This window comes from Strix uralensis, chromosome 4 (assembly GCF_047716275.1).
Source record: "Strix uralensis isolate ZFMK-TIS-50842 chromosome 4, bStrUra1, whole genome shotgun sequence".
Taxonomy (NCBI): Eukaryota; Metazoa; Chordata; class Aves; order Strigiformes; family Strigidae; genus Strix; species Strix uralensis.
The window spans coordinates 84,331,917-84,348,013 of NC_133975.1; the positions used below are offsets into that span (position 1 = coordinate 84,331,917).

Consider the following 16,097-nt stretch of genomic DNA (forward strand, 5'->3'; position numbering starts at 1 on the left):
GTACTACATGTAAAGCAGCTGCAGATAAACCTCAAGGGCCAGGGTGGGGAACCAATCTGGTTGGTTAAAGTCTGCATGAACTAACTGGTCAGAGTGCTATGGACTGGAGACAGATACATGAACTATTACCCTGGATTAGGCAACAAATTCACTTAAGTCTTGGTTCAAGTTTTCCCATCCTTAAAAAAATTATAAACCAATCCAATTCACTGAAAGCAGTGGCAGAGGGCATCAAGCCATCATCTCTTCTAAGTATCAGCCACTCTATTAACCTATACATCTGTCTTCCTCTTTCTCTGTAATATTATATTTCATCCACATACCAAGACAGCTGGGAAAGGAAAGGGGAGTCTGCATGGTGATTCTGGGTGAATCCAAGGGCCAAATGAATCCTCTCTACCTTTCTTTACCTTCCAGACTTGTTCATTTAATAAACTTTGATGCTGGTAGGACACATCCACATTCCACTAAGAGAAATAATTGCAATATTCCAGTAAGAGAAATAAATGCAAATCAAAGTGGTTGAAAACACCCCAGAATATAGGAGAAAACCACACCTTATCATTATTAGGACACTATATTGTTTAATCAATGCAATCTTTAGTCAAGGCTTGCTGTCTGTTTGAGAATCTCTTGACACTGCTTTAGGCTATGTAGCCATTAATGCCGCAAAACCTCAGGAGTTTGCCCTGAGAGAATTAGGTCTTTCCTATCAGGGCAACACCACATACCCAGTATTTAATCTCTTGATGACTGTTTATTACAGGACCCAGCTTATGATTCCCACATATTAGAGTTTCAGTGAAGACACTGCTCTGTTTCAATGAAAATAAGAGTTCACCTGAGATCAGGGCATTACCCTCAGTTTTCTTTGTGTCATGGCTGTTTCCAGGGCTATTTCTCTCAATGGATCTCTGGTGATGTCGAGCATTGAGGACCTAATTGCATCTCCTGGGTAGAGATTAGGTCGGGACTGCCTGAGCGCCATTCTAGCTTGCAGTTGCATCATTTCTTCTTCCTGACGCTTCAGCATCACTTCTTGACTTATCAGATTGCTTTCAAATGGTGCTTCATGTTGCCTACAGTATAGTCAGAAGGGACGAACGACATAGGTAGGTATGCCTAAGACATTCTGCTGCTTTAAGCACTTACCTAAGCAGAAACCCACAACACAAAAACTGGTTATCAAATGCTACATTAAACACAACAATTATTCAGCAGCCAGGAGGTTAGCACTCTACAGCAATCCATCAATATAGAAAATGAGCAAACGTGCCAAGCTTCTGCAGCTACCTGTCGTTTATTCATGTGAAAATAAAGGCCCAGCTGCAGACTAAAAAATACTTGGCACTACAAACCTAGTGAATCAGTACAAAACCAGTGAACACACAGGAGGAAGAAAAATATTAATGCTTTGAAAATATCTTAATTTCTCTGTTCAAGCAGGGACTGTGAACAAGGCATGCTCAAAAACATACTGTTAAAGAAAAAACTAAAATAAGTGTACTTTATATAAATATTGCTCCAATCACTTTCTCTGCAGCAATTCTTTATGAACTCTTTGCACAGCACTGTTATTTATTCCCTGATTCTTCTTGAGTAGAATAGCTTGAAATATTTACATAAATATTTTATACATATCAACATCCTATATACTAAATTATACTAACGTTTCCATAATCTTATTTCACTGAAAAAAAAAATCCCTTTTCTTTTAAATTCCTAAGAATGGCTTGGTTGATACACAGCCACCACAAAAAAAGAAATTAGCATCTAAAATCAATAATATGAAGGGAAAAAAAAAAAAAGAAACACAAACAAAAAAACCCATCAGTATTTCTGAAAAACACAGCAACCTATCCTCCAGTTCTTTTCTCAGCAGGTATGGTTCCCAAGTGTCCTACCAACTTTATTCTCTGTGGAAGGAAAGAAATCCATGTCCCATTCTGGATGAACAAAAGCGATTTTTTTATTTGAAAATCAGGAGGTTAGGAAGTGCAAAGAAAGGATAAATCCAAGAAAAATAAAACCAACTTCCACTCCCCTCCCTCTGTCCCATGCTTACAGAAAAACACCTTTAAACCCCAAACTAAAGATAAACCATTCAAGGCTTCTTTAGAAGTCCTAAAACAGAAAAAACAGTGCTGTCCCTATGTTAACGTAACTATACAGAGGCATTTTTTAAACACAAACAGACAGGGAAAACCAACAAGACTTGCATCCACCAAAAAAACACTTTTAGCAATTCTAAGCTAAGTGTCAGTTTTAGATGGTACACTAGAGTTATGAAAAACATGAAAGAGCAAAGAAAGTGTTTTGAAGCCTGTGTATCACTGCACTGAAGTTCAGGAATACAGATAAATGCAGAGTAAGTCCTGCACTGACGCTGACGTACAGCCCATTGTAGCAAAAGGTGATCTACAGACTCGACATTAAATTTATTTACCTGTTTTTTAAAAGAGCCTAAAGATATGTTTGGTGAATGACAAATCAGTTAACAAACTAAAAGAAAATGCACCTTTCCAGACAGTAGTCTATGCTAATTGGTGGACGTGATTTCAAGTTTTTTTCATATTTTTACAGTGAGTTTCTAATGAATGCCAATAGCGTGAACAGTGCAGCACATTCTCTTATTTTTTTTAATACTAAAGTTTCAATGGTTAGCATACAAAAACAGCGTTAAAATAAGAAGAGTAATGTTATCATGAGAGTCCAAACAATAAAACGTCACTTATGTGCCACAAACTGAGTAAAACAACGCTGAAGTTCCTCAAACGGCATTTCAGGGAAGATACAGAGTATTTACAGAAAAATGTATTAATGTAAGCCCATTATCCTTTCCATTGTGCAGGGCTTTCATAGTATCGCTTCCCTTCTCCCTCCTCCGTTCCTTTCTGCAACTGACTTAATAATAATGTGCACCTAAAAGGATAAAGTAATGAGAAAAGGCCTCAGACCTGCAAAGACTTGTGCACATGCTTAGGTTTTCACCAGGAGGAAGCTTATTAAGATTGACATACGTGGGAATATTCACAATGAACTAAGTTAAATACACCCACGAGCGCCCTTCAGATCAAGGTCTAAGGATGGGCTCTGAAATAAAACAAACCCAAACACTTTCTGTACATAAATATCTATGAATTATCAACAATGATATGAAAAAGATAGACATGTTGCAACTAGCTGTATCTGAAAACACTTGCTAATGTGAAAACCCCTACTGCAGAAGAAAATTTTGCCTTTTTAATAACGTACAGTTGTGTGCAATAGAAGCACTAAGTTACCATGTGAAGTATTGTAATTATGTTGGTTTATTATCTTCATTGATATGTATTAATTTCTCTGAAAATTGGAGTGGGTGTGGGGTGTCTGGAGAAGCAGCTCAAAAATCTAATGGTTTAAAAATTTTCATAACTTAGTATATAAGCACTATCACCAACCAGAAATCAGCACGCTTCAGCATCCTGGATAAGTAAAACTAACTCGGGCTTGGACAGACTGTCAATTTTCTATGGAGGGTATCAGCATGATTTACTCTTCAGTTCTAAGACAAGGAATGCATTTCTCACTGGACAGAAAAGGAGATACTGTTGACAGATACAGGCAGAGCTCTTCCGGGAAGTTCAGAATATAGAAACATTGTTACTCCAACCAAAAAAAATTCCGAATTACATTCCTAACAGATAACATCATAAAAGTATGTTTCCTATGGTACTTCATCAGACAAGTACATGGCTGCTACTCTGTATTTTCATCAATGTCTGACTGCAGACCAGAATCTCACAGTTAGTTATTAACCTGAAGATGGTAGGTGAGCTGTCACCTGGAAGACTGACTCCCATAAAAGAGGAAAAGAATTAACTCCTCACCTAATGTACTTACCAAGAAATTAGCAGGTATTGGATCAGAGAAGGAAGCTGGAAGAAGGGAAGCAGGTAGGCATTCTCTAATGATTAGGGCAGTGGAAAGGTCAGGAATAGACTGAGAAAGACGGACGCCTTTTGGTAAGGTAGGAAGGATATGGAAATGAAATCTAGTGGAAGAAAAAGGCAACAGAAGGAAGAGATCCATGTCAGCTGCTGCTCCTAGAGAGAAAAAGGAAGAAACAGTAAAGGAAGAAAAAGAAAAAAAAAAAAAGAAAAAAAAAGGTAAAGGAAAAAAAAGGGACAAAAATAAGGAATACAAGAAGCAAAGAGGAAACACAGACACAAGTATTCATTGCCATGAGGAAAGCATTCCAAGAAGTTTAAAGGATAACAGTCACAGACTATAAGAAGGGTTTGAGTGTACTCCGAATGTACTACTGAAAAACCTATGGCTTCTGCTAGTTTAAGAGCAGGCCAGCCCACCCAAAAAGCACAAGTCGTGCTGGCTGATAACTCTGAACAGCTTCACTGTTGGTTGTGTGGTTTGTGTTTTTTTTTTTTTTTTTTCTTTCCCAAATACTGGCAGTAGACTCCCTCAAATCCAAATCCCCCTATTTGATTTACAACTCAGTTTTACAAGGATAATTCTGTGGATAATTAAGCTGACTGTCTCTAAGAACATGTCAAGAGCAGTATGTATTGAAGTACAGATGGTACCTCTGAACACAGAGAAAAACACTGAACCATGCTCCCAAGTGCTGATGGAATTCAAGTAATGGATTAAATTGCATATACTTCTCCAAACCCTGAAATCAAACGATTGGCCAAAAAAAGTAAACTCTGAGAATCTGCTCCTTCAAACTACTTGTAACTAAGAGTTTTACTTTGATAGCTTATGTTTCTGAAGTTATAAAAGCCATGGTCTTCTGTAACCCAGGACATTTTAAAGCAGCAACATGCAAAATTCTGGATTAAGTTACTTTCTCAGAAACCTCCCTGCTTAACCAGCTACCATCTTTGATGGTATTCCTCTTTACACTTTTCAGCACTGGGAAGTTTTAACAGCTGTTGGAGAAAGACAGAGAGAGTGCACGTGCACTGTTTTCTATGCAGCTCCTATAAGGAACAGAGATATTATCTAAGTGTTTTTTTAGGACCAGATTCTGCTCGTGGCTGCTTTCCTGTTTCTCAACAGGTCTACAAAAAAAAAAAGTAACACTAGCTTTCAGGTCTTCAGCCTCATTTTTCCATCTTGGATATATTTACTAGTTTAGTGCTTAAAAAAAAAAAAAGAAGCTTTTTCACCTTATGAGACGGGGGAACAATTACAAAAATCAGTAAAGAACTATCTGTGGTACCCTACCATGACATTTTTGTGCAAGTGCAGTAATATCTATTAGCAAAGGTACAGAGAGGAGGCCAAGCAGAAACAGGAGATTTAAAAAAAAAAATTAAGTCTTGAAGTAACACTGTGGAGTTACATACATGTAAAATTCCATTGCTAAGCACAACAGATAAAATTATGCTGGTTACAAAACAATATTTTCCTTCTAGATTTCACACATACACAAATTACGTGTGAAAACAGCCTTAACAAGAGCAATGTAAAGTAAAACAAAAGTAAAAAGAACCATGAGAAAGTATGTAGTCTTTTACCACGACATTTTCACTTGCATAATAGGCCTGATTAATTTACAGCAATGTGACTCATTTACATATACACACTACTTTCTATTTACAAAATGTTTCAGAAAGGGAAACAAAAGTTCTCTATCAGCATCCAGAAATAACTGCTGTTTTATTTTGAAGCATAGCTACAGTGCTGAATTGGCAACTTTCCTGGGTTCAAGTCAAAGAAGAATGAAGGTTGACTTAGCAGCATTCACCAAAAGAAAAAAAAACAATGGCAAATAAATTAAGAAAGCTATATACTCCTTCCGTACACACAGTAATAATAGCTTACTTTGCGTTTTATGCTGTTTTAGCACCACGCTAAAATGGCAAAGCAGAAATTTACAGCTTTTTAATGGGGTTACACGGAACATAAAACTGTAACCTGAGTCCTTGAAAATTTGCCCTAAAAATCTCACACACTAGCCAAAATCTTCTTACGTCAAGACAGGCTAGATTTCTAAAATTGCTTGGACACTGCAGTTTAACACACACTGTTACATGAATAGACTATATTCCTGCCAACAAAGCAGTGTTGACTCATCTAAGCAATGCCTAAATCCTTCTCCCCTGCAAGAAAAGACAATATATAAATTTCTAAATGACTTTACATTTTTCAGGCAAAGTGCAAGTAGTAAGAAAACCAATGCAGCTGCTTAGCAGATCACCAAAAGCTGTAAGATTCCCAAGTAACAGTTCTCTTGCTCATGTGCAATCAGATACAGCGCTCATCTGAGACTCTGCCTTACTCAGACCCATTTAAGGCACACAATATAGTGCAAGAAGCAGATGTTCATCTATTTTCATCTCCATGTTCAAAGCCCTGCTCACAGCACATCACTCTGTATGTTAAATGAACACGGAGGACACATTTGATAGGCTTGCCACATCACCTGAAACAGTTCCAATCTTGAGACACCTCTAAGTTTCTTTAATGTGATAGAGCGGGATCCCCATCCAACTTATGCCAAAAACATATAAATATCCTAAAATATTGAGCACAGCAGCAATCTTTCTCCTGATCTACCTCAACCAAAGCAAAAAACTGCTGAGACAAGGCTTTATTGTAACGTGGTGAGGGAAGAGGGGGAAAACACGTGTCTTTTTTTAATTCCCTTACTACAAAAATTATTTGAATGATTTTGATAAAATATTCCAAGGTGACTCAGTGTCTGGCAGAGATTAGAAAAAGAAAATTTTCCATCAAAGAGATCAATGTCAATAAAAATTCTCAAAACATTTAGAATGGAACCACTCTCAAAACCTAAAAATATGGCAAGATACGCTTCTGCTGCACAAAGACGCTGTATTAAGGTGATGTACAAAGCAGAACCTACTTTTTAAAGCAATATCGATGAACAGCACTTGAAAAAATAAAACCCAAGCCGATGTAATATTCAGATACACAGCACAGCAAAACAAATTTCAAAAAGCATAAACTGTTACTGAATTGGCCTGCTGAGGTATTAAAAAAAAAAATTAATCCAAACCACAACAACATATACTAAGAGTTTGCCAGAACAAACAACCAAATGCATGGCTTTTGGCTTATTTCAAACAGATAAGCATGCGATCATTTCCCTATTAAATGATAAAAAAATAAATTAGTCTATATTACTATCAATACTTTCCAAACTTTATTTTAGAAAAGTATAATGAAAATAAAAATAATTAAATATTTCCAAGCAGAACATGGCCCCTGACCTGATAGATACAGCAATTTGATAGAGTACAATCCAGTCTCCATTAAATATGGGAACTGAATTTGAACTCCTAACCAGTATACTTACCTCTACACCACAACGCATCACGAGAGTTTTACTTCAGACTGCAATATGTAATTCTGAAATGCTATTTTCTTTCAAGTATAATATACGATTTTTTTAACCTTAAACAGAAGCTGGGATGGGAGTGAAAAATTCACTTGCAGATTTAGAATACTTTAATACAAACAAAGCACTCCAAGACATACTGTTTCCACAGGGTTTACCTTGCCCTCTGAGAATTAGTTTGACTTGATGTGGAGATATCATCAGCACCTGGCAAAGCACCACTGGCATCATCTCTCTTGAAACCTTCATTTCTTCTCACTAGCAAACCAAAAGACAAATTAATACCCGATTGGGCAACAAAGCACACAGAGTAATCCCATCTAAAGATCAAGGATTTATCAGTCATATGAGATTACTCAGAAGGAATCAGATTCCTGCATTCTGCACAATGGCATTACAGTATTAGACAAACTAGCATTATGATGTTGATTTCAGTTTTCAAAGCAATCTTACAGTTTCCCACAACGAAAACAGCTGCACTACACAAGTCCTTTGAAGAAGAATACTAAGGAAGGCCTAAAAGAAACAATTAAAAAAGACCCCATACAATTGCATAGACACCTTCCCAAGGTGACACATTTCTTTGTCAGCCGTGAGTTGAGACGCCTGCATGGCAGACACATCATATAAAACACCACTCCGGAACAGAAACAGAGCAGCTAGGTAAATTAATTATGCATCCAGTTCACAAGAAGGGAGTTAAGAAACCAATATATACGTTGTTGAGCTCCTATGTTTAATTTTTGTCCCCGGAATCTGGCTCCTCCTTATAACTTATCAGAAAAGATTTATTGTTTTTTTTTTTCCTTTTGGCAATATACTAACCTGCTGTTCTGTTTGTAATGGTTATCTGCTTTGCCCGTACATCTTTCTGTAGCAGCACCTGAGATACTACACTTAGTGAAATTATTTGCAAAATCAAGCTCTATCATCTCTTACTGTACCCTCAATAAACAGAGGTAGTAGGAGAGCTCTTGCAGAACACACTACAGCCCCGTTGATTTAGATATAGTCAAATGTGTTACAGGACACTTGCTACTTGTGGCTGCTCCTTAGGCTTCTGGCTCAGTAAGTAGGAGGATAGACAAAGACAAGGACGGTGGGGAGCACAGCGAGTACAAGGATGCTGGGCTGGAATTCTCTGTGTTTGGAATAGCTACAGTGCAGCTATACTCTAGCTTCCCAATTGTTGCTTGCTTTCCTAACTTTCATCAGATGGTTTGCCTCCATCTCTTATAGTGATTCTGTGAAGCTGAACTGTGCTCTCTTCTTGACTTTTCACCATTCTAGCACTTCTTTCAAAAAAACACTCCAAGCATTTCCTTTCATGCTGTGCTTCGACTGTGTAAAGAAAACTCTTCCTGCCATACATCAGCAAACAACCCCTTGTACCATCTCCTGCTTTTCCAAGCCATTGGTTTTATAGAACTTAAATTTATCATACAGCCTGTACGATGTACTATGTCTGCGTTACACTGAAATCCTTGGCCTACAAATTATGAACCATTTAACCCTCATAGTAAAACCCACTGATACAAAAATAATTAAACTACGTATGTTCCACGTAAAGCTTTTGCAATTTATTGTTATTGTACACTAACAACAACTCCGACAGCATGCTATTTAAAATAAGCACTCCAGTAAAAAGTTAACCGTTTCCAGCTTTTCCTACCAAGTTCCCTTCCAGAGTGCTAAATGTCAAACTCATTTTTGAACAGAGTGCCAATTATGCTGAACTGTACACAATGTTGTAATTACATGAGATCATCTTACAACTTCGTATTAGCGGTAATTATGAAGCCTCCTACTAAAGATTTAGCTTCATACTTTTGGGGTCTATTTTTCATCTTGACCTTTTTTCTTTAGGTTTTCTCTTTGTTTGGGGGTTGTTTGGTTGGTTGGGTTGGGGGATTTTTTGTTTGATTGGTTTTGTTTTTAAATACAGGTCTTACCTTGCCTGAAATCCGATTCTGAAGAAATAACAGATGGACTTTCACTCGAAGTACTATAAACATCGCTGTGGTAAGATTTGTACCTTCTCAAAGGCTCTGAAAATTTAGATCAGGGTATCACAAGAGAGCAACAGTTCTAATGCAAAAATCAAGCACAAGTGAACATTTGGAATTTTCTGAAATCTTTTCAAAATGTTTGAAAATGCCTGTCTGTGGCTATGGAGTCTGAAAGCAAACACTCAGTAGATGCTGTGCAGTCCCATTCTGTCCCTGCAGCCTGAGAGTTCTGCGGTCTGCCTGGCCTCTCCTGATTATCCTAACAGAGTCACCTCCTCTGAACTTCTCTCTCATCATCACTTCCAAGGTAAAACTAATATTTTAAAAACCAACAAAATCCAAGACAAAAACCAATCCTTCCTGCAAACAAAACTGATAAAAACATTTGGTGCGCATCTCTTGCGCATAGAAAGCCACCACCAGGACTCAGTCCCTGGTTCCTGCACACTGAAAAAGGAAAAATACCCACTGAGACAAAGCAGGAACTGGAAAATTATAATTCATTCAGCTCATCTTTGACACCCACAAAATACAATTAACAATTAGTAAGACTCTATAGGATATTTAATTAACTAGAACAGCTACATGCAGGTGATGAGAAATCAATACAGCAGTCAGTTCCTACTCTCAGTGGATTCTTTAAAGAACATACTGGAGCAAAGGGCTCCACAGAATGGGTATGTACTTGACATTTGCAACAATCTCTCAAAACAAGCCAACAACCAACCACACAGTGTGCATAAAAGCAGAAAACACAAAAAAAAGTCCCCACATTTTGGGATTACCAATGCTTCACTAAGTGAGAGAAAACTTCAGCTGTCTCTGATCAACTACAGTTAATGTTTTTTAAAACAGAAGTGTCAATACAGAGAAAACACATATAACTGCTGTGAACACAAGTGCTAATCACTACAGCAAGGAATGTAAAACATAAGAATACAAAATAGGGAGATACTTGAGCAGAGGAGTCTGGATGCTGCAAAAAGTAAGTCAAAGGTTCCAACCGCTCATATCCAGAAAACAAAACGCCTGATGAAAAATCCTGCGAGAATAAACCTGCAGCATAACCTGTATTAGGTCAGAGGACAAGTCAGACATGCAGCCAACAGTACTACTCATACAGACTTCCTACAGAAGCAGGGAAAACTCCAAATAGGAAAAAGGCCTGAAAAGATAGAAGATAATGCAGTAGACCAGCACTAAAGACTAGTTCATGTTAATTTTGGACTGTTTCCAAAATCTTCCTCCTTAAAAGACAGCATTTTCCTCGCTTCTACCAGCTCACTTGGGTTGTGCAGTTCTCCACTGTCCCACCAAACACAAGATTCTTTAAGAAAACTGGGAAAAGAAAGCGAAGTCACCAATCAACCCGTGAAACCAACTGTTCCCACCAGCCCATCCCAGTTGCACAGTTTAGCAGCATAAAACCCAATTAATCCTAAGGACACTTCACATTACTCTCAGAAACGAGCAATACTGCTTGCACATTTGCAAACCAACCTACAGCAAGATGAAGAGAATTCACTGGGGGGTGCTGTGGGGTTGCTTCAGTCTTTCACAATGGCTACTTTCAGCGATCTGGATTTTACAACAAAGAAATCTACTGCCAATCTAGCAATTACTTGCCTAACAAGAGAAATAAAAACCAAATTCCGCGGGTAGCTTCTGGAGATGTATTTTTAAAATGCTCCCAGCCCTATAAGTGAGGCGGCATTCCAAACATGATACTGGAGCTACAGTACAGAAACATTCAACCGAAAACAGATCTCTTCTTTCCCAGCAGTTTTACTAGCTGTAGGTTTTTCAAATATGCTGAACTGACTTTGAAGCAAGAAGATGGAAAGGGAACGATAAAATATAACGTGAGATTTTAAACAGATTTTTTTTTTTCCATCTAGTCAGCAGCCTAGGCTTCCTGGATTGCACACAAATTGTGGCTCCGTTCTGGTTCTTCAAGACATGAAATTTTGCAAAAAAATAAATGTAAAGTGGTAAAACAGAAATACGCAGTTAAACCGTGAAACAAGTATTTGTATGCGGTGGCGTGATACCTGACTCTGCAGGGTATTTGACTTCTCTTGACTCATCCTGTTAGCAGGAGTTGGCGCCCTGCTGTAGGCCAAGGGGTAAGTTCACGAGCCAAGAAACATAAAGCAAGATTCCCAATCACTGCTTATCTTGATGTTTTCAGACCTCCACATGAGGCCCAGCTAGGTTGAAACCTATTCTCCCCAGCATTCACAAGTAGAGACAGAGATGGGACCACCCTCCCTTCTTGACACATCTTTCTCCCTAAGCAATACCATACAACTTACCCCGATAACACAAGCAAAAGTGTTCTTCTCATCTGGAGGCATTTTACTACCTTTCCACATGGGGTGCATCAATGACTATCAGCCTATTCAGTCTAGGGACAAAAGCTTAAAGGCAATTTAAGAAGCTACAGCCTGAAATTCCAGGTAAATCCTCTAGATTTTTCTTTGCTTTGCTCAGTTTAGGAAAAATATATACAGACATGGAACTGTTTGCTGCTGGGACATCTTCTCTTTGGCAACCACCTTCCAGTTCTCTGCTGGTATATACACATGTCTATGTACACCCACTACACATCCCCCCAACACTGTGCCTCCTCTTAACCAAATGACTTTTCCAGGACATGGACAGGATATGCACTGCAAACATTCAATTAAATTGTAAACATTGAGACTATACTGTATCTGTAAGATTTGCAAAATTAACCAAATAATTTATGTTATCTCCTCTCCTCCAGCAAATTCTCCTCTATTCTAACGTATCATATTAGGACCCAACTTCAGAGACGGCACTTGGATCACGTCAAAGACAAACTTCTAATTAAGAACTGGCTTCCAAAGGTCACAAAGTCCGAATTCTGGGATTAAGTTAAAGTTAAGATTTTTATAGAGTAGTTTCAAAAATGAAGACAAACTTCTAGCCTGTCTGGCTGGGAAGGAACTGGAAGATGATATCAATAAAAGCTAAATATGAGAATAAAACAACTTATCTCCTGTATTTAAAATTTTCCCTGGGGTTTTTGAATGGCCTTCGGGTTTTTGTTTGGTTGGTTGGTTTTTGGTTGGTTGATTTTTTAAAAATTTTTGGTGACTGAAGAGAGGCTTCAGAACTGATTTAACTTCTAGAAACATCAAGGACATTGTAGCAAGAATTATTCTACCAGTTACCCTTCTTAACATTTCAGTGTTTAGATTAGTCTCTCACCAGAACACTTCAAGACATTTGATACCTTAGCAGAAAAACAAACCCGAGTTTAAGTATGTTTTAAAAGTCCATAACTAAAAGGAATATACAAGACTTGTACTAATAATAAGTTAACACACAGTAGCACCATGACAAAGATGAATGAAGCATTACAACTTGAAGAATATGTGTGCTGCTTAATGCTGCAGTGATGCTTTTTCAAACTCCTTATCAAAGCCAGTAGAGCACAACCTTACAGGCACCTAATACAGCATAAAATAACAAAACACACTATTTACGCAAGGCAAGACATGCAAGTCCAGACAAGTAATTTACAGAAAGCCTCACTGCAGCCAACTTCAACAGAAATCAGAGAACCACATTTAGCTTGGAATTTCATTATCCTGAACACATGACTCACATTAGATATACAGGTTTTCAAATACATGTTATTACAGAATTATTACTGGCTGTACAGAGAAGGAAAAAGACAGAGAAGATGGCAGAGTTAAATAGGCAGTTTCACAACAGGGAGGGAGGTCTTGTTTGCTCTTTAAGGTTTATCGGTGGGTGTCTCTGTTTTGTAAGAGTGTTACTATGATACCATATAAAACTGTTCTTTAGGAGAGGCTGGGACTTGCTTTTTCACAAGAGTTTAACCAATAGGTTAGAGTCATATTTGCTCTTCCTTTTCCTCTTTTCATCTAAGAAAACTTGAATTATCTTACACAAGGCAGCATAGGTTTAACAGGCAGAATGTAGAGATCCAGGATAAATCCTTGGTAAGGATTCATATCCAACAAGTGCACAAGGGAAACAAATCCATTCAGCCTTCCAGGGGAACAAGCTCATTTTAACTTGCAAGATTTCCACCACCCATATGCTAAATGAAAAAAACTGTATTGTACATACAGCCCAAGTCATCAGACATCCAGGAGAGTCCTTAGAGAGCCTAACGGATATCTGATACATAGGGTCTAACAGGATCTGAGCGACAGGAAAAAAAACGGAGTCTTGGAAAACTGCGGAACACACACATCTCTAGGGCTAAACTGGAAAGGAAAACAGCAAGATTAAAAATAACAGCTTCAGGGTCTGGTAAAAACTCAGTGTCTTGTACTTAGAAAGACACCCTTCTTTTCTGGATCTGGATTATGCCATCTAGGATAAGGTATGTAAAATGGACACAGACGGAAAGTGTGGCCAGTAAAGTTAGCTGTTTATTTTAATTTAAATGTTTTATCCAACTGAGAATGTAATGAGTTGCTAAAAATTGATAATCCCATACTGTGTGAGTTGCTGAAAGCTCGATAAAGCAGATGCCACTTTGCTTTGCAATTATGGAATTGTAAAAGCTGTTTTACTACGTTATGTTAAACTATGTAATTCAAACAAAGTAATAGTGGCTGATGCCAGAGTACTTGTACTTTACAGAAATCCCACAAACATTTCTTTCTTCTTCCTTGAAAAACCAACCTCTGTAGTCTCAGTAAAATTAACAACCGAAAGTTTTCTATCTAAAATAGTACCAGTCCATTACCCTACCCTTCAGCTTCATTAACACAATTTCTGAACATTGTTCTAACTTACCCTTACCGGACATACCAACCACATGAGAATCCATTTCACCACCGCTGAATTTAAATCATACTGCAGCACAATGATCATAAGACATGTGTAAACTGAGCCTTAATTTGCTTTCACATGCAAACAGATACACCATTGTGGATGACTCCCATTTCCTCTGCTTAGCCTACACATGAACTGAGTACATACAATTCAAGAGAAAAAGAAAGTATGCACGCTTCACCGAATTTAGAGAGGTAAGTTTGTAAAGCAGCTATTCCTCTTTTGCCCTAAATCCAATCTCCCATTTAACCCACTTCTACAGAAGCTCCCAAAAATCAAATATCTGGGCCTTAATTTCCTGGGATAGTTTCACTACCAACAGCTGCCTGATTACCTGCAGAAATTTCCCCTTATTCAAAAACACAGTTTCAAACTAAAAGAGCTTTAAAATCCAGACATTTAGAGTATCACTAGCCATAACTCCCCACCTAAACACATGCAGTCATATCATAGAAGTTTTACAAACTGGGTCCAGATGACTCTTCAGGGTAGCTAAAGAAAACATTGTTTTGAGAGATAAAGACAAGACTTAGGAGGCAGAGACCCATCTCTAGAAACACAGAATATTACTGTCTCTTCTTGCTGACTGTATGAAGCAGAGAGCAGTAAGTGGCCAAAAAAAACCAACAAAAAAAAGAGGACAATCATCTGGCTTTTCAGCTGGAAAAATTAAAGGTAAAAAAAGAGAGAGGGATAAACACAGCTTGAGGCTCTGGGATTCACATGGTTTCCAACTGCAAAAACATTTAACAAAGGCTTGAGAATATTCCCAAACCACCCCTACTTCCCCACCCCTGGATTCAGCATTCCAAAGCTTCAGCAAGATCAGCTTTTTTGGTATGCTCCCCTCTTTTTCCTCTGTCTGCTATTTAACCCACAGCCAGCTATGTTACTACTCTCCTAACTGGTTTTGTGCTCCTATATTCCACCAGGACATAGGCAATCTTTACATCTTGCTCCCTCTTGCATCTCAGTTACAACATCCTCGTACAGACACTGCATATAAAACAGAAGGATGCACATTCACTCAAATAACACAAACCAATTCACTTTGAATTATGCATACACTCAAAACGAGGTGGTGGGGGGAAGCTGCCTAAGCAAATAAAAGGGAAAGATCCATACAAAGCTACTGTCTCACAACCTTGTGCCTTACTATTGGGCCGTTTGAAGGTAGGTCCAAGATACAAAACCTGAAGTATGTTTACACTTCATAACTCTCAGAAGATACAATCGGTTTTGTGGGTGAGAAGGCAATGAAAGCTGGGAGCAATGGAAAACAGATGATGCTTTCACGCTCTTGAGCGGCAATGTAGGCTTGCAAAATGTAAAAGGTAGAATATTATTTTATCTCTGAAACGAGACACTATCAGTTGGTGCCAAGTAACAATATCCAAGTTTCAAATGAACAACAAACTCAAAATCTGCTCTCCTGGTACAGATAAACTGCCTGGGTTTAACAACTAACTTCACAACTCTAAACAACTCTGCCTAAGCTCATAAAACCTACATAACAAAACCAAGAATGAACAATAACAGCGGAGATGCAGAACTTACTGTCCCCTCTCTTGGCAAGATTAACATGTATTTTTGGAGTCTGTTTTTAGTGTTCAGAATTGGCTACACCTGAAGTTAAACAGCCATCTCTTCCCCTTCCCCCCATCTGGCTAAGCATCTAATCATGAACAATCATCTTTAGTATACAAGAGATAAACAACCTCAACCCTGAAACTGTACAGCAGAATAACATATAAACCAGCAAGTTCATAAGCAAGGCACTTTGCAATGACACTGTCTTTGGAAGGCTTGTGAGGCTAAATCCAAGATGTTCTGACTGTAGATTATAGTGCAGTGTAGTGAGCTGCTGACCATCT

General features: G+C 38.1%; 1 protein-coding gene across 11 annotated transcripts in view; it reads right to left on the reverse strand.

Annotated features, from left to right (window-relative positions):
• PTPN13 (protein tyrosine phosphatase non-receptor type 13) overlaps positions 1-16,097 on the reverse strand; it is a 131,569-nt gene that overhangs the window by 44,357 nt on the left and 71,115 nt on the right. For all 11 annotated transcript variants that reach the window (XR_012628834.1, XM_074867531.1, XM_074867535.1 and 8 more), the window contains 3 exons: positions 9,322-9,417; positions 7,528-7,627; positions 860-1,079 (listed from right to left, as the gene is read on the reverse strand). Coding sequence is in view for 10 of the 11 variants with exons in the window: in XM_074867531.1 (XP_074723632.1) it covers positions 860-1,079; positions 7,528-7,627; positions 9,322-9,417 (416 nt within the window). In the remaining variant the exon portion in view is untranslated. The remainder of the gene's footprint in view (positions 1-859; positions 1,080-7,527; positions 7,628-9,321; positions 9,418-16,097) is intronic.